Source organism: Acomys minous (genome assembly GCF_964271855.1).
Source record: "Acomys minous genome assembly, chromosome: 5".
In the NCBI taxonomy this organism is placed as follows: domain Eukaryota; kingdom Metazoa; phylum Chordata; class Mammalia; order Rodentia; family Muridae; genus Acomys; species Acomys minous.
The window spans coordinates 71,458,545-71,478,020 of record NC_140494.1 but is presented as its reverse complement, the minus strand read 5'-3'; the positions used below and the strand labels follow the sequence as shown (position 1 = coordinate 71,478,020).

The following is a 19,476-nucleotide window of genomic DNA, read 5'->3' as shown; positions in this document are numbered from 1 at the left end:
CACCTGGGATTATGTTGGTGTACAAGGGCTGTGCAGAGCTGACCCGGCTCCTCGCCAGCTGCAGCACTCCATAGAGCAAGTCCTGCACCTAACCTGGGTAGCATAGTAGAGATGACACTGGTGATGGGGCTGTGGGTGAGCTGCACTGAGGGTGGATGAGTGAGGGAGCTCACGTTGTCCCTTGCCACCTAAGGCAATGGGTGAGCTAGCCGGGTCAGTGCTGGAGAGCTCACCTCGGTGGTCAGAGCTGGAGGTCTGACCAACTCAGTTACCATCCAGGCCCAGGGGGTCCAGGGCTTTGAGTTGGCCCACCCCAACATCTACACCATCTATGAATGGCTGGAGCATGTGGAAGGGTCCAGGATCCCAAAGCTGCAGGATCTCCATGACAGAGGGCAACAACAGGACATCTTAGAGGAGTTCCTGTGAGGACCCAGTATTGACAGTGTAGCAGAAGCCAGAGGCCTCAAATCCATTGCAGTTTGTGGGCAAAGGGGTACACTGTGAAAAAGACTGTGACGTGTTACTACTTCCATGATAAGATTTTTAAAAGTTCTTTTTAAAATTTTCTTTGGGGAAGTTGCAAGGTTTGAGAGCTGATAAGAAGGGGTGGGGAGATGAGTGAGACTGGGGTGCATGATGTGAAATTCCCAAATATTGGCATAACGCCTTGTGGACTGTGCAGCTTACCCTTGTTCCTTCAAATGCTGACTTCTCTACCCCACTATTTTATTTCCATCTAGACATTGTGTTGTGACGTTCATTCTATGTATCTCCTGACTCAAGTTTGTGTAAACATGTCAGCATTTGTCTTCTGCATTGCCAAATAAAAGCCAACTGGCCAATGCTGAACAGTAACAGATGGGACATCCTGGTCCAGTGAGAGGAGGAGAAAGAGCAGAAAGGAGGGGAGGACGAATGCATGTGGGGAGGACTAGGAAGCAGGAGGAGGAATGAGCTGGACCCAGGATATGAGTAAAAAGCGAGTGTAATGCGGAAAATCTGAATGGGAGGAAACTATACTAGCTTTGAGGTTTAGGATGGAGTAATTATTAAGAAACATTGTTCTATGGGCTAATTAAATAGATCCTAGTCTCTCTGTTATTTGGTTATTTGGGTATATAAACTGGTTAAGGAGTAACTGTTGATTTATTAAAATAATAACTCAATATTAAATATTAATAATCATTCAACACACAAATAATCAAAAAGTTTTTAAAAAGATAAAATGGAGAATAGTTTTGAATACACATACACTGGAAGCAATTTACTGAACAGAAGACTGAAACCACACTAAGAACAACAATTAATAAATGGGACCTGATGAAAGCTTCTGTAAGGCAAAGGACTCTGCCAATAGGAGAAATGACAGTCTACAGAATTGGAAAAGATTTTCACCAACTCCATATCTGACAGAGGGCTAATATCCAAAGAATATAAAGTACCCAAGAAATTAGACATCAACAAACCAAATAATTTAACTAAAAATGGTGTACAGATCTAAACAGAGAATTCTCAATAAAGGAATCGCAATTGGCTGAAAAACACTTAAAGAAATATTCAACATCCTTAGCTATCAGGGAAATGCAAATCAAAACTACTTTGAGATTCCATCTTACACATGTCAAAAACACAAGCAAAAGCTCACGCTGGTGAGAATGTGGAATAATAGAAACACTCCAAAGTTGGTGGGAGTGTGAGCTTATATTACCACTTTGTAAATCAATATGGCAGTTTCTCAGAAAACTGGAATTGATCTACCTCATGACCCAGCTATACCACTCTTGGGCATATACCCAAAGGATGCCCTATCCTACCACAAGGACTTGCTCTACTATATTCATAGCAAACTTATTTTTAATAGCCAGAAACTGGAAACAACCTAGATGCCCTTCAACTGAAGAACTGACAGAGAACATGTGGTACATTCACACAATGGAGTATTACTCAGCTGTTAAAAACAGTGGCATCATGAAGTTTGTGGGCAAATGGATGTAACTAGAAGAATTCATACTGAATGAGTTAACCCAGGCCCAGAAAGACAAGCATGGTATGGACTCACTTATGAGTGGATATTAGCCATAAAGTAAAGGATAATTATGCTACAATTCACAAATGCAAATAGGCTAGTAACAATGATGGCTTAAGGGGGATACAGAGATCTTCCTGGGAAGAGGAAATAGAATAGATTTTGTTGGAAGTTTCCGGGAGGGGAAGAAGGAATAGAGGGAAAGAGTACTGGGAAAGATGGCTGAAGCTGGGGGTCATTGGGAGGGTGATGTAGAAATCTAGCACAATGGAAACTTCCTAGAATCTATGAGAATGACCTGAATGAAGTCTAGTAATGGAGGATCTGAGTCTGAACTAGCCATCTTCTATAATGAAGCCATGAGACCGGGACATCAATCCAGCCACAAAACCTACCTACAGTATGTCCTGCCTGCAAGATGTGCTGGGGTGATGGTGGCACAGAACATGTTGGAGTTGCCAACCAATGACTCATCCTACTTGAAGAATGTCTAGTCCTACTTGAGGGCCATGCCAGGAGAGGGAGAGGGAGCCCATCTCTCAGTTTCTCTCTCTCTCTCTCTCTCTCTCTCTCTCTCTCTCTCTCTCTCTTTCTCTCTCTCTCTTTCTCTCTCTCTCTCTCACACACACACAAAAGAAACAGAGGAGGAGTGGATCTAAGGCAGTGGAAAGGTGAGGGGTTGGATCGGCACTAGGAGGAGTAGAAATAGCAGAAACTGTGGTCCAGATATAATGTATATAAAGAATAAAATTTAAAATAAAAATTATATAATGCCACATAGTTAAAAAAGGCATTGGACATCTTCCTCCAGTGTTGGGGTATAATCTGTATGAATGAGCATGGACACATGTCTACACTCACACCACACGAGACACACACACACACACACGCACACACACACACACACACACACACACACACACACACATACTACATACATCTGACATACACTAAACCCACATCACCACCCCCCCCAATATACCATATACCCAACACATATAAATGACATGAGGTGGATGGTGACTGAGGAATGACTGCCAAGTCTATTCTGATGTCCACATGCACACACACGTGTACCAAATAAATGGAAAGGTCTTTTTAAAATATGTAATTTCAGGAACAGAACACCAATAGCTCAGGCTCTAAGATCAACAATTAATACATGGGACCTCAGGAAACTGAAAAGCTTCTGTAAGGGAAAGGACACCGTCAACAGAACAAAACAACAACCTACAGAGTGGGAAATCTTCCCCACTTCAAAGCCCACTGACAAAGGGCTAATATCCAATATATATAAATAGCTCAGGAATTTAAACACCACCAAATCAAATAATCCAATTAAAAAATAGGGTACAGCTAGGCATGGTGGTGCATGCCTTCAATCCCAGCACTCAGGAGGCAGAGGCCAGCCTGGTCTGTGAAGTGAGTCCAGGACAGTCAAGGCTACACAGAGAAAGCTTGTCTCGAACCCCCCCCCCCAAAAACAGGGTACAGAGCTAAACAGAGAATTCTCAGCAAAGGAACATGTAGAGAAAAGCTCAACATCCTTAGTCACCAGGGAAATGCAAATAAAAACGACTCTGAGATTCCATCTTACACCAACCAGAATGGCTAATATAAAAAAATTCAAGTGACAGCACATGCTGGCAAGGATGTGGAGAACAGGAAACACTCCTCCATTGGTGGTGGGATTGCAAACTTGTACAATCACTTTGGAAATCAGTCTGTTACTTTCTCAGAATATTGGGAATAAAGCTACCTCAAGACCCAGCCATACCATTCCTGGGCATATACCTGAAAGATGCTCCACCTTACGACAAGGACTGTCCATAACAGCTTTATAGCTAGAATCTGGAAACAATCTAGATGTCTTTCATTCAAAGAATGGATAAAGAAGCTGTGGTGCACAGTGGAATGCTACTCAGCTATTAAAAACAAGGAAATTGGGGCTGGAGAGATGGCTCAGAGGTTAACAGCCCTGGCTGTTCTTCCAAAAGTTCTGAGTTCAATTCCCAGCAACCACAGGGTAGTTCATAACCATCTATAATGAGATCTAGTGCCTTATTCTGACCTGCTAGCTCATGTACATGCAGAATACTGTATAAACAATAAATAAATAAATTTTACAAAACAAACTTATTTTTGTTTATTTACAAACAAAACCAAGGAAATCTTGAAATTGGCAGGCAAATAGATGGAACTAGAAACAATCATCCTGAGTGAGGTAACCCTGACCCAGAAGACACACATGGTATATACTCACTTATAAGTGGTTATAAGCCCAACATAGATGTCCTCTGAGAGGCTCCACCCAGTGGGGGATCCAGACAGATGCTGGGACTCACTGCTGGACTCCAAGTGGAGCACAGAGAGTGGTATGGAAGTGGGCACGGAAGGACCCAGAGGGTTCAGGAGCCCCATAAGGAGAGCAAGGCCAGTGGATCTGGACCCAGGGGTTTTGCACAAACCAATTACAATGTATGCAGTAAACCTAGACCTCCTGTTAGGATCTAGCCAATGGACACTCATTCTCCACAGTTGTGGGGGGATTAGAGACCACCTCTGACGTGAACTCTGATGTCCCCAATTTCATTGTTTCCCCTTGGTGGGGAGGCCCAGCAGCACACAGGGGAAGGCGAAGCAGGCTATCCAGATGAGACCAGATTTGCTGTGGCCATATGAGGAGGGAGGAGGTCCCCTTCTGTCAGAGGTCTAGGGGAGGGGACTAAGACAGATGAGGGTGAGAGGGCGCGGACGGGACGATACAAAGCAAGGGGATGACAATCAGGATGTAATCAGAATAAATTATAACAAATTAATTTTTTAATTTAGTTTCTGGCTGGAGAGATGGCTCAGAGGTTAAGAGCTTTGGGTGTTCTTCTAAAGGTCCTGAGTTCAATTCCCAGCAGCCACATGGTAGCTCATAACCATCTACAGTGAGATCTGGTGCCCTCTTCTGGTGTGCAGGCAGAACACTGTACAAATAACGAATGAAATTTTTAAAAAAGATACTTTATTAAAAGTTTAATTTCAAAAAAATTTTTTGTGGCATGAGTTAGGGCCACACTAAAGATGCTCTGTCCATGTCCTCCTGTCCGACATAAAGCCGTGGGAAATGGGTTCTATGTGTAAATAGTCATAAGACAATCTGTGAGAACATGTCCACTACAGATGAAAGTTAAGTGACACTAATTCAGTAGATGTAAAACACTGGAGTTACTTCTTGCCTACTAGATGTGCGATAACATTACTGAATGAGTAAATCTAGGCTATTTTTGAACATGTGTATGTACACTCCAAATAACATTTATGCAGTGGGATTTGACCTTTTCAAGCTCCTAAATAGAAAATAAATTTCACTTCCTGTTTTGTTTGTTTGTTTGTTTCAGTTTTCTAAGACAAGGTTTCTCTGCATAGCCCTGGCTGTCCTGGACTCTCTTTGTAGACCAGGCTGACCTTGAATTCACAGAGATCTACTTGCCTCTCTCAAAAACCAGGTTTATTATCATGCGTGGTCACGTGGTTCTCCTTTGCTCTTGCTGGCCTGGTCTCACTTTGTGGCACTGATGTGTTTTAAGATCACATGAGAGTGTGCCAGTTACAAGCCTGTGATGATTCACAGGCCCCAGCTCTAAGGATTTGTTGGCTCTGCGTGACTCGCATCCTGACTCTTATATAAGTGACATATATGTACAGTTCTAAGAAACCCTGAATAAGTCCATTCAGCTCGTGAGAGCTGACAAAGCTCATGGAATGTCAATGGTATAAATTTAGGGATAACACGGTCAGCAGTTGGGCCAAGTCCGTCATCCTCACAGCTCAGAACAAAGCCGCGGTTTTGTAAAACCGCGTTACTCAGATAAACAGTTCGGTGTTTTTAAAAGGCCTTTCTGGTGCCACCTAGTGGTTCAGTGAATCCAGCAGCCGTGTGACGGATCCTTAAGCCCCAGCTGTTTTCTTCCCGTCCCTGTGTTCCGATGGTTTGTTCTATAATGCCTGCTGCTTGCCTTGTGTTCTTATTCTGGAAGAAGAATCCACACTTTGGTCTTGACTTGCTCAGCAGGTACTGTGCCCACTGCGCAGTCTCCTCAGCCCGGTCCTACTATTTGTAATTTAACATGAAAGCTCTCCTAAAATGATCTTGCTCTTCAACTTGACTGGATTGTGAGACAACTAAAAAGTCAGTAAAGTATAATTCTGAGGATGTCTTTGGGACTATTTCTGGAACAGCTGGCACGAATGGTAAGAGAGCTGAGTCAGAAGTTCTGTCCTGAAGGCCAGCGTCACCGTGGGATAAGCTGGAGGATCTAGGGGACCAAAACTAAAAGGAAGGATGCTCATGTGTCCACCCACGCTCAGTCTTCCTGAGGGTGGGGGGACCGCAATGATCCTGAGGGTCCGTGGGACCCAGCACGTTAGAGAGGGGACTTCGCCTGAGAAGGACCTCCTCACCGTTCTTACATAGGCATGCTCCAAGTTTCAAATGAATGGCTGCTAATTAGTTATACACACACACACACACACACACACACACAGAGAGAGAGAGAGAGAGAGAGAGAGAGAGAGAGAGAGAGAGAGAGAGAGACAGAGACAGAGACAGAGACAGAGACACAGAGAAACACACAGAGAGAGACAGAGAGACAGAGAGAGACAGGAGACAGACAGACAGACAGACAGGTACACACACACACACACACACACACACACACAGAGACAGAGAGACGGAGAGAGACAGGAGATAGACACACACAGAGAGAGAGAGAGACAGGAGACACAGAGAGACAGAGAAACAGAGAGACAGAGAGACAGAGAGAGACAGAGAGAGAGAGAGATCCATTTATATTTGGTATCGTGACTTACTTCACATTTGTGCATTCAGCCAAAGTCATCTTTAAAGCACTCCTTTAGTGCACCTTGGGCCCCCGAGATCCAGCCCACCTGATTCCACACTGGCTGTCTTCACCAGCCTCCTTACTCTCTGCTTTCTTGGGCATTAGCTCAGGTACCTCACCTACATGTTGTGCCTTTTTCATCCACATCCCTGGGCCACTCAACGCCTCCATAGGCACCATGGTTGGCTGAGGAGCATCACAGTTACACAGCGTACTCTATCAGCGTCTGTCTCCTCAAAGAGAACGGGACCTCAGAAAAAGTTATGACGTTTTGTCATTCATTTACCCTTCGCTTCTGCGGGAGCTTCTGGAACATGGCAGGCACTCAGCTAACTTTTATTACTTAGGTGGACAGACTGTGTTTTATTCTAATAGCAGACCTTACGGATCGGGCATCCTGTGGAGCTGCCGGAAGAGAAGCATGTGCTGGCTACTGCAGAGCTCCTGGGGAAGGGGTAAGCAGGGCCTCCCGTCTCACACAGCCATCGCTGCTCTCCTGAGGAGCACCTGACGATGACTGAACTCAACTGTAGTGTTGTAGTGGGGGAAACATTTTAGGAAGAAATCAAGTTTCTTTCATTAGTGAATAGTGTTTAACAGTGTGTAAACTGTGTTTGAATATTTAGAACTGGGCAACTGAAAGGGACCTAAACTTTCTAAATCTATGGAATTCTTGGGCTGGCACAATGGCTCCATGAGGAAAAGAACTTTCTATACAAGCCTGAGTGATCTGAGGTCAGTTCCCGGAACCTACAGTGGAAGGAAAGAACTGGCTCCCAAAAGTTATTCCCTGACCACCAGACATGTAACATAGCACAAACATACACACACACACACACACACACACACACACACACACACACACCTCTTACTGTTTGCTGTCTCCTCCACATTGGCCCAGTTTTCTTTTTTTTTTTTAGTTTTTTATTAATTTATTCTTGTTACATCTCAATGGTTATCCCATCCCTTGTATCCTCCCATTCTTCCCCCCATTTTCCCCTTATTCCCCTCCCCTATGACTGTTCCTGTGGGGGATTTCCTCCCTCTGTATATGCTCATAGGGTATCAAGTCTCTTCTTGGTATCTTGCTATCCTTCCTCTGAGTGCCACCAGGTCTCCCCCTCCAGAGGACATGGTCAAATGTGAGGCACCAGAGTTCGTGTGAAAGTCATACCCCACTCTTGAGCTGCCAATTCTCTCCTATACAGACAGTAAGTAAGTAAGTAAGTAAGTAAGTAAATAAGTAAGTAAGTAAGACAGTAAGTAAGACAGAAAGTAAGGCCCACACAGATCAGAAGACACAAAGGCACTTGCAAAGCTCAACCAGAGCACGAGTGGGCGCTGGTCACCCTGACTCCAGCCCACCCCTCCCTATCAGGTGCCCTCTTGGGGAGGATTCCCAGCAATGTGCAAGTGCCATCTGGGAATCTGGCCCCAAAAGAAGGGACCATCAATACCAGGCCCACCAAACTCTGGCAGAATTTATGCCAGCATTGCTAGATACAAGCAATTCTAATATTTAAATTTGGAAGGAGGAAATGAGGGAGAGAAGGAGGGTAGAGGCTGCATTTTATAAGTAATCTAGGTATTCTTTCATTAAAAAAAAATTGAAATTATCACTAAAGATCAAATACACCAAATAGCAAAATCTGTTAGAAACATTTTTTATTAGAAACAACATAAACACAGTTTAACACATTATGCAAATACATGCTTCTTTTCCATTGTCCCAGTTTAATAAAACCGTCTCTCGGCACAATAGCTGTTCACAGGTGAGTAAGTGCCAGGTGTCACACACTGAGGGATACACAAACAAGGGGGCGCACAGAGGGGCACTCTCACAGGGTTACTGTCCCTGTGACACAGCCTTTACTCTGGCTGGCTGTGTCCTAACAAATCTACTTACTACGTCTGCCTTAGTTCCTGTCACACAAGTCATTAAAAAAGTGTCTGTGTATCAAAACTAGGTAATTAAAACAATTGGGTTGATAAGTAGGGTTGAAACATAGTTTATTCTCAAATAGTCAAATAATTTCTGAAAAAAAAAAACAAACTATGCTACTGCTTAGGTATTTTGTAACAATTTTGATATTTCACTCTGTGGATTTTTAAAGACCTAAAATATTTTAATTAAAAACAGAAATCTTCTGTTTCTATCAATGTAAGCCGCCCTTGAGTGACAACCCAAAATAAAAGTGAGGCCTAATGCAAAGCCACCTACACTGTCCTCATAGTGGCTGCTATCCCCTTCCATTAGTGACTTTGGTATTTTCTTAGTTTCTGTGAAAATAGGTTTAAATCTGAATGCTCACAGTGAAAAGCCCAAATCACTCCTTGGGAAGCTGTCTGCTAATGTGTCTTTTACAGGTGTTTCCACTTATGTATGTTCATCTATGGTCACCATACACTCCCCCAAATTTCCATGTTTGTAAGTTCATACTTTTTGTAGAGACGATTCATAGTTATATAAATATGATTTATTTCATACCTTTTAGGCTTTTTAATAAATATATTAATAATTATGCTCACTCTCATCAACAGATGGATCCCATGTTTGCTGTGGGAAATACTAATCTTGTTTCTTCGTAGCACCCAAGAATCAGGTGACCCTTGGGGTTCTCAATTTCATTATTTTAAAACTCTTCAGTGTGGTTCCAGCCACATAGATAGATGCTGTACGCTCAAAGATAAGCTACCGAAGCTTGTTCACAGAACTAAGCTCCCCCTGGTGTCGCCCCACCACCCCACCCATCTGAAAATGTTACCCCAAATGCTCTCTAGCACTTAAATAACAATTTTGAAAAGATGCTTAACACCACAGTAAGGAATTTGTTGGCATGACTCGCACAATTCGGTTGCTCCAGATACTGTATTCAAACTGTATGGGCCCATTGAAAAAGTAGAGGTAGCCTGGGAAGAAAGAAACACAGGATAATCTCAGACTTTCAGAAAGATTAGAGATGCAATCTGTGACAGCTGGGCTCCTGCACAGGCTAGGCAGTGTCTCCATTAGGTTGTATATCTCTCAATCTTTATTTTTAAAAAACTTACTTGAGTTTTAATGGCTTGCTTCTAGTTTAAAGGACACATGACAACAAAAATCAAAGAAAATGAGGACGACAATTTGAGAATGTGAGGGGGGAATATGGGAAGTGTTGAAGGGAGGACAGGGGAACAGAGGAAATTATGTTATTATGCTTTAATTAAAGTTATCTTTAAGCCTGGTGTGGTGGCACTCGCCTTTAATCCCAGCACTCGGGAGACAGAGGAAAGTGGATCACTGTGTGTTCCAGGCCAGCCTGGTCTACAAAGTGAAGCCAGGACATCCAGGGCGATTACATAGAGGAACCCTCGCTCAAGAAACCAAGGCAGGGAGGTATTTTTAAATATATATAATTATTCACAGGTTACATAAATTATGCCCCAAGTCTAATTTTCTTGCTACAAATTATAGTTTTGGTGTTAAAAACACTGGTATTTGTTAACTGTTTTTAAGTTAGAGATTACGCCCATTGTCATAATTAAAGCAAAAAATAACTGTATAGGTATGATAGTAATGAATCTTTATAATTTACTCCCCACTCCAGCCCTAGTTTGAATTATGACATAACCCCCTACCTCCTGATACCTTTGCATATAATTTAAGGTAATCTTTAGGTTCAACATCTGTTATTCACACACTTGCTAGTAATTAAGTAAAATTCTCATTGATTCTAAGCAGGTTATTCTGTTTGCTAAGTAGTCACACAGAACCAACTAATACCTTAGTGGTCATGCTTATATAAGTCATCTGAATTCTATATTAAAATCCATGGTATGTGAACATTTTCTGAGGGGCCCAGAAGCCCTTCTGCAAAACTCAGTGCAATGTGACTACTTACCATTTTTCTCATAGACAGCGTCTACTTTATCTCCAATTCCAGGGAATTCCTCTTCTATGAATTGGGGAGAGTCTTTGTCCATAGTCTGGGTAGCATCATCATATCTGTTTGATAAGAAAAAGAAAGCTGTATTTATTTTAAAAAAAAAAACATGGAAGCAGATGACCAGAAAGATAATTCGGGCAAAAGATTAGAAGAAACAAATTTGCCAAAGTTGAGAGCTAACTTTGCAATCTGAAGAAAGAATATTATGGCTGGTTTGCATGTGCAGAAGATGTGAGTGTGTCTGTTCTTCAGACGTGTGCATGAGATTGTGTGTAGGCTTTAGTGTCTGGAGGAGCTGGCATGGATCAGGAATGTGGGACTAGTACACAACCAAATTAACGTGTGAGGCGGGATGGGAGAGGATGGCATGCAGGCAGGGATGTTACACACGGAACCAGTGAAATCCAGGGCTTTGTGCTCAAACTTAAAGATACAAACACATCACTAAAACCACCCTTGTAATTGGAAACCAAGTGTGAGAGACAGTTGAGAGCGGCACTGGTGCAGGTACGGACATGGTGCAGGTCCAGGTGCACGTGATGGGGAGGGGGGCGATGCCTCACCTCCACACCTGGTTCCCCGAGAAGAAGAGCGTCTTTCCTGTGTCCTCAAAGTGAACAGCAGCACTAATCCTCTTCACTTCTTTTGGAAATCCCAGATCAGATATTTTTTTAGGATAGCCTTCCAAAATGTCATAACCATTGAGAGCCCAGAATTTTCTACCTAAAGTAAGTGAAAGAACCGTTTTAATTACTCCAGGACATGAGCACTTACTGAAAAAAAAACTATTTAAGAAATAATATACTCAGTGTTTGTGATCTCTGTGTGTCTGAAACAAAGAAAAAGGAGCATCTTTTCAACAAAGACAGAACTTAAAGCTGGGGCTTCCTGTTTACCAATAGAACCAGCCAAACATCACAACCAACTTGTTAGTGTATTGCCTCTGAACATTAAATTTGGAACTGAATAAAACATTATTCTTCTAAAATAAAAACCAAGTAGCTAGGATCAGTGAATTAGATTCAAAATTCAAGTTTTATAACAGTAAAAAAGTTACTTGTTTTCTTTAGAAAGCAGTTTCATCAAGTATAAGAGTCACACAAAAGGAACGACATTGCAGAATGTTATGTAAATTCATTATGGTCATTTAGGCAGGGTAGCATTTCACACACACTCACACACACATGCACACACACAGACACATATATGCACACATAAGGGCTGGGGAGGTGGCTCGTGTGTAAGAGTGCTTGCTGTGGAAACAGGAGGATCTGAGCTCAGATTCTGAGCATCCATGTAGCACCCTAGGACCTGGGGTCAGGGGTGTAAACAAAAACATCCTAAGGGCTCACAGGGTGGCCACCGCAGCTGGGGAATAAAGGAAGCAGACACTCGGCCTCAAATATGTATAAACATGGTGAAGGACTAGAAAAATAGATCAGGAAATAGCAGGGAGAATCATGATTAATTTTTTCATATTTTCAAAATGTATACTACACTTCCGTAGCTAGCTATTTTTTAAGAGAAACTAAAAGAAACACCTGAAATGAGTGTGATAAAGCAAAGAACCAGTGTAATAATCATGACCTTTTTTCCTTTTTCCTTTGCATTGCTGGGGATCAAACCCAGGGGCTCAAACGTGCTAGGCACTGGGCTGTGCCCCTTCTATAATATGTACTTCTTGCATTCCAAATTAAGGACATTTGGTAGAACAAGTGCAAGTGCTTTCCGTTTTCCCCGTGTTACTGTTTTCTTAATTTAGATATTATTTTGATAATGGTCATGTTGCTGAGTCTCTGGAAACATCACGCTCATTGCCCATTCTATGCTGGCCATGTGGAATTGCATCCCAAAGGCAGACTTACCTCTAAAGATGAACATCCGGTCCCGGGATGGATGTTCATACGCAGCATCCACACGGTTGGGAAGCTCTGGCCAAAAGGATTTTGTTAGAAACAGCTCAGGTTCCACCTGCTGAGGGTGCAGACGCCAGAAGAATCTAACGCAAAAGAAAAGCATGGTTTGTTATGTTAAGTGCAATAATCCTATCCTGCTAGTGACCACCGTCCACATCAACACAGAGCAGGAGCTACAGCCATGCCTGGTACCCATAAAGGGGAAAGAAGTGCCATGTTCCTTTAGCCACGCAAGTTCTTGCCAGGGGTCTTCTCATCTGAAATGTCACTGAGCCTTAGTGAAGTCTCTAAGTCTCCTGTGGGCTGAAGTCATGTTTTATTCAACATGCATAGATTCAGCGTGGCAAGTGAGCTTGCCATGAACGGTTGGCTTTCCGGAGTGGGTCTTCCATGATCCCAAGGACCTTGCAAACTGACAAGAGGAAACACCTTGGAGACCATGTAATGGAGTCATAACAAAGGTGGTCGGAAGGAACAAGCAAGATACAACCACCTACAATTTTGAGGTGAATATTTCATTTTTCATTACTTATAGGTTTCTGTTGTAATTCCAACATAGATATTTGGAGTCAGTCCATCTCGAAAGAAAGTAGTGTAGCTGTTATTAAATTTACTAATGCAGAAATTACTTTCAACGTTTTTTCAAGCCAATTGGATTTCTATTTATCCTTTATCTTATTAAGATTTATCTACCAGTTATTTCATTCAAAACACATAAGTAAACTGCCCTGGGGTCTACTGTTTCTGTGTTACTTTTAGGAAGGTTGATGGATGCTTTGGCAGTTTGAAGACATAGCTTTACCAGAGATTGTCACATGCAGATTTGACAAAGGAATCTTAAGAGTACCTGTCTTTAAAGATCATAGTTTCTCCTCGGAGACTGGTAATGGCATCCAGGGATAAGGCCGGGTCACACTTCTCTGGTGTTTTGGGATGTTTAGGGTTGGGGTCATCTTCTCCAGGACCTGCAGTGACAAAGCAGATGTGAGAGGTTCCCAGGTCTCCTGAGGCACAGGAGGGCTGATCCTTCTGGAAAGGTCAGAAAAGAGCACTTCCAGGAAGGGCGGTAGTTTTCTTGACCTCACACTGCAGTAGCCAGCAATCCTGCTTCTTTCTGGTGGGGTGCCACAGGCTAGCGGGGTGCCACAGGCTAGCAGGGTGCCACAGGCTAGCAGGGTGCCACAGGCTAGCTGGGTGCCACAGGCTAGCAGGGTGCCACATGCTACCAGCTGTAGATGTCAGCTGGTTTTTCCTTATTATCTTGCCACACTGCAGCTCATCTCAGTGACAATTGGCCTTCTAGAAGTTCTGCTGTGGCCTGTCACGTGCTTATAATTTTCCCACAGCTCACATGTGTCAAGCAGCAACCCCATACTGCTTTACCCCCCCCCCCTACTTAATTCTGTCTACAATACCTTGATGGAATTAAGAATTACAAAATAAACTTGAAAAGACCCTTTGCCACCTTCAAGTCTATGCCTTCAGCCACACCAACTATAACAGCCTTTAAATCCAGAACTGTGACAGTGGGACAGAGTGGCTTGAACAAATGTTGTGATTTTATTCTCCAAGAGCATTTTAGGGATGACTGTGAGCAGTGGCTATAGTTGTATCTATGACACAGAACCCAGAAATAAATATTTGGGTTGAAGTCTAAGTGCTTTGTAAATACTATTGGAACATTGGAAGAGAATAAGAGGAAATTTCTCTTTGCAAATGTTGGTTTAGAACCACTAACGGTTCCATAAAAAGGGCCTTGCAGTGGTTAGGGAGTGTCAGGATGTGTAAGAGATGTTTATGTCCTCATCTTCATCCCTACTTCTGTACACGCATAACAGAGTTTGGTGACTTCATAAGTTAAACGAGGGGTAAGAGTACAAATACAAAGAAGTGTGGCCTGAAAAACATTAGGAAAAGTAGGTTGATGCAGAAAGATGGATTCCTTTTCTCATGCTGTGAAAGCCGTCATCGGTATGGAAAGAAAATGCGTATCTATTATGACACTGCAACTATGCTCATCGGTTTTGTAGCTGGGAGATTGAGAGTTACCGTAGAGAAACTGGATTCCTTGAACATCATCCTCAGGGAGCACGAAATGGCTTTTGCTAGTGTAGGTGTAGATGGGAAACATCAGGGCTCCCGGGTCCTTGGAGTGGTCCAGACCTAGGGAGTGGCCAAGCTCATGGGCAGCAACAATAAACAAGTTGTAGCCTATAAGGAAGACAAGAAGCCATGAGAAAAAAGGCATGCCGGTGAGGAAGGAATGGAGGAAACCCCAATCCCTCCATCTATCTTTTCCAAATTCATCATCTTACTCAAAGAAGATACAAACGGCAATCCTTATTACAGTAAGGACTCTAGCTCCCTGCACAAAGAAACAATTACCTACAGCAATGCCAATAGACTGTTCTCAGATAACTAGTAGTCAGTAAAGGTGGCAATGAAAATGGTAGGAGTCCTGATTTTTCGCTTTGTCTTCTCTGGCCAGGTTAAGGGAGCGGCCAGAAATGATCTGTAATTGTCCATATGAAGGTCACATAAGGTTCCACATAGTTCTAGCCATTAGTCAGAGGGATAATAGGCATGTCACTATATTTTCATTCTTCTTCTCCTAGCTCTTTCCACCAGCGTTTACACTGCTTTTTAAACTGTATGTGAGCACGTGGAGCTAGGGATGCAGCTCAGTAACAGAACACTTGCCTAGTGTACACAAAGGCCCTAGCTTGTTTTCCAGCACCACAGAGACTGTTACCTCAAGAAAGATAAGTGAGGGGGAGCTCCGGCCAGTGTTTATATGTTCATTAAATACACTTTGTTATCAGAGCCAATATATAAAGAAAGCAGGCTGCCTTGCATAGTATAGGGCAATCAAAGGTCACATGACTGGAATGATCAATAATTATTGCAGTCTTGCCCTTCATCTGAGAAAAACCCAGAATTTTTTTCCTATATATACTTTCAATTGCTTCAATTAAACATGTCAAACCTCTGATTTACACATGAACCTGAGTCTGAGTCTGGGAGTTCCTGTGACTTTTCCTTAACAAAGCTAGATGTTCTTCTCAGTAAACCAGCCCTTCCCCATGAGACACTAAGAGCATGAATATGAAAATCATCCCATTCCCCTCTAGGGACAGATGAAATGCAATGGAGAGAGGCATCCCTTGCAAATGGGCAGCTATCCTATCCATTCACTGTTCACTCATTATTTACTTACTCACTTAATTTTTTGAGATTGACTCTCCCTATAAATCACAGGCTGGACTCAAATCTATGATCTTGCTGCAGCCTCCTGAGTGCTAGGATTACAGGTGTTCGTCACCATGGCTTCCATTTTCTTTAAGTCAATAATAAGACCCAACTTCTATGAAGATTGTTCTTAGTTACCCTACCCTACTTCGAATAACATGAGGCTGTTTTGGTAAGTTAACATTCCATTTATTTTGAGCTTTTAAAAGCAGGAAGTGGCTGAGCGTGCAGCCATGGTAATCACTGTGGTGCAGATTTAACTCCTCAATGAACTTTTTAAACACTTAGTTTCATTTTATTCTCATAAATAAACCACTTGCCCCCTTGGAATAAAGTGTTACCTTGCTTTCACAAAGCACTATTTGTAGGTGAATGCTGTGAGAAAGTCTGAGACAAGTAAGGTGAACAATGGAGAATAGAAGTTTGGCTGAACCTACGTCATTACTATTTCAGCCAAGAAAAAAATCTATTTCAATTAACATCCAATTTGGTTGTAGAGCACAAATCCAGCCATAATAGTTTTTTAAATATATATTTATAATAAACTATACTTCTTTAACAGGCAAATCTGTAATCCAGAGTGAGAAGCAGAACCATGCCTAAAAGAGAAGACCCCACTTCAAAGAGATTATTCCTGAAGCCACAACAAATGTCATATAAGTTATTCATACTTAATGATTTGTTAAAAAAATCTATTGGAGAACTAATATGTACAAAATATACATTTAGTTATTCTAGAAAAATAATCAAATGCTAAACATAATTTGCATGTATACTTTCTTTTTTAATTTATTTTTTATTAATTTATTCGTATTATATCTCTATTGTTAGCCCTTCCCCTGTTTCCTCCCATTCTTCCCTCCCTCCCACTTCCCTCTTCGCCCCTCCCCTATGTCTGTGATTGAGGGAGACCTCCTCCCCCTATATATGCTCTTAGGATATCAATTCTCTTCTTGGTAACTTGCTATCCTGCCTCTGAGTGCCATCAGGCCTCCCCATCCAGGGGACATGGTCAGAAAAGGGGCACCAGAGTTCGTGTGAGAGTCAGATCTCACTCTCCACTCAACGGTGGATAATATTATGTTCGTCGGTTAAGTCTTGGTAGGGGTTCGAAGTTTACTGCCTATATTCTCCTTGGCTGGTGCCTTAGTTTGAGGAGGACCCCAGGACCCAGATCTGCCTGTCATAAAGTTCTTCTTGTAGGTTTCCAGGACCCTGTGGATCCTACTATTTCCCCATTCTTCCATGCTACTCTCGCCTAAAGTCTCAATAGGATGTCCTCTCCTCTGACCCACTTTCTTGGTAAGTAAATTTTTCATGGTATGTATCCCTTGGACTAGTGTTTTGATATAAGTGAGTATATACCATTTATCTCTTTTTGCTTCTGGGTGAACTCACTCACTATGATAATTCTGACAAAGATTTAATATCCAAAATATATAAAGAACTCAAGAAATTAAACACCACAAAACTAAACAACCCAATTGCGAAATGGGGCTTGGAACTTAGCATGTATACTTTCTAGCTGTGTCAGTGAGTCAACTTCCAATAACATGTGAACTAAGTCCTTATAAGGAAGACTACCTTTGGAACTGCTCGTCCAGGTCTCATCATCATCAAAATGGGCATCCCCTCCGTAGTTTGGTCCAGGCGGAAAAGCATGTGCCAGAAGGCCAGAAGGTCCATCAAATGGGTAGAAGTCACCATGCTCTACATACAGAAGCAAGAGTTAAAATCCCGCTAGACACACTCCTGCCTGGCTTAGAGGCTGGGGTTGCAGTGTTTTGTCAGATGCTATGAAAATGATGAGTGACTGGTGGAAGGAATAAAAAATGAGACCAAGAGGGTAGTAATATATTAACATGTTTCCAAGTGATGCCCCATCTTTACCTTTGGTTCCAAAAGATATCATGATATCAGCAGTACCATCGTGGATTCTGGTGAAATTCAGAGGTGTCACATCTGACCAGACCTTGAAGGCTTTCTTGAAGGCCTTCTCCACTTCTGAATGGGACATGTCTGGGGTGTAGTTCACAATTCTAGTCAACACAGAAAGTGCCATTTTGAAAACATAGAACTTTTTTTTAAAAAATACTTTCTTAGAATATTGCTTTTCAATTCGAAATGGCTGCTTTAAAAGTTCTCTTAGGTATAATAGATGCTTTCAAGAATGAAATCCAAATGGTCCATCAAATAGGGAAGCATTGCCAAATAACTGTGTAGCTGGCATCTTAAGTTAAAAATGTTCCAGTATAACTTTGTTTGCATAGTAAAATTTGGAACTAAACAAGATGGCACTGTAAAGTTTATGGAAAAGAATGGAATATTCTATCTTTGGAGTGTCATCATAAATAAAGCAGAGTTTCTAGAGTCTCCTCCTGACTTGCTCTCTCATTTCTAAAAGAAGTATCTTGAGACATTCACTGAAGGATAATGTTGGAGTTAGCATTATGATAATAAGTCTTATCAAGCTGTTTTATTAATTTTAATGTTTAACATTGACTTATAGAGCTATTTTAGAAATAGTAAGTGCAATATAAACTTTTAATTTTGCAGAAAAACAAAATCAAATACTAAACGTAACTCACTTCTATGCTTTTTAACTTTGTATCAAAGCTAATTCTGAACTTAACTTCCAATTAAATTCTCAAGGCCTGCTTAATGTCAGATACTTAAAAGAAAAGACTAACTCATGCAATGGAAATCAAGTCTCTGCTTTACCTGTAAGTTAAGTTCGTTTGGGACCATTTGAGTGTTCGAGGGAAAACGTTGTATTCTCCCACATCAGGGACTCCGCATCTCGGCTTTCTCATGATGTCTAAGGTGGGATCATCAAGTTTGCCAGTCACCTCGAGGCCAAAAAAAGACTGCATTTCTCGGAGCCTATCAACTGTGGAGGTCACGGCCGACTTCTTCAGGATCCCCGCAAGAGTTGCAGGGTGATAGTATGATTTCAGGTAGTGCTAGAGAAAAGAGATCCAAACAGCATGCTTTTAAGAGAAAGGAGATTTAAGAGATGCCCCGCAATGCCAGGCTTGTCAGAATACTGTACCTCTGCAAACTCGAGGTCTTCCTCAGACAAGTCATCGTCGTCATCATCTCCATAGGGAAGAGGCAGGGACCAGCAGTGAGTCCAGCTCAGTAGGAAGAAGGTGGCGGTGGCCAGGACAGCTGAATGCATGGTGAACAGCAGTGCCTGGAGTCGTGCCTTCCTGGAGCAAGCACCTTCTATTTTATAGACCCATAATGATGAGTCACCACTTGGGGATGTGTGTTAACTTCCTAGTAAGTTGAAGGTAAACATGCTTACATGGCTTTTTTTTTCCTTCCTAAGTGTGGTTTGTGGCAGAATCTGAAGGAAATGGAAAATGAGGGCATCTCTAGTTTCAGTGGGAGATATCAAAACCCATCTGGCAAAATAAATGGCTTTAGCATATTTGTGGATATAGTGGGGGGGGGGGAAG

General features: G+C 42.2%; 1 protein-coding gene across 1 annotated transcript; it reads right to left on the bottom strand.

Moving 5' to 3' along the window:
* Positions 1 to 8,569: 8,569 nt before the first annotated feature.
* On the bottom strand, positions 8,570 to 19,214 carry LOC311598177 (collagenase 3). Its single transcript, XM_084783128.1, has 10 exons — positions 19,065 to 19,214; positions 18,734 to 18,975; positions 17,903 to 18,051; positions 17,597 to 17,722; positions 14,813 to 14,974; positions 13,611 to 13,728; positions 12,713 to 12,846; positions 11,411 to 11,570; positions 10,803 to 10,906; positions 8,570 to 9,831 (listed from the first exon to the last, which is right to left on the bottom strand). The coding sequence occupies exons 1-10, from the start codon at positions 19,191 to 19,193 to the stop codon at positions 9,731 to 9,733; spliced, it is 1,425 nt and encodes a 474-aa protein (XP_084639254.1). The 5' UTR covers positions 19,194 to 19,214; the 3' UTR covers positions 8,570 to 9,730.
* Positions 19,215 to 19,476: the final 262 nt, after the last annotated feature.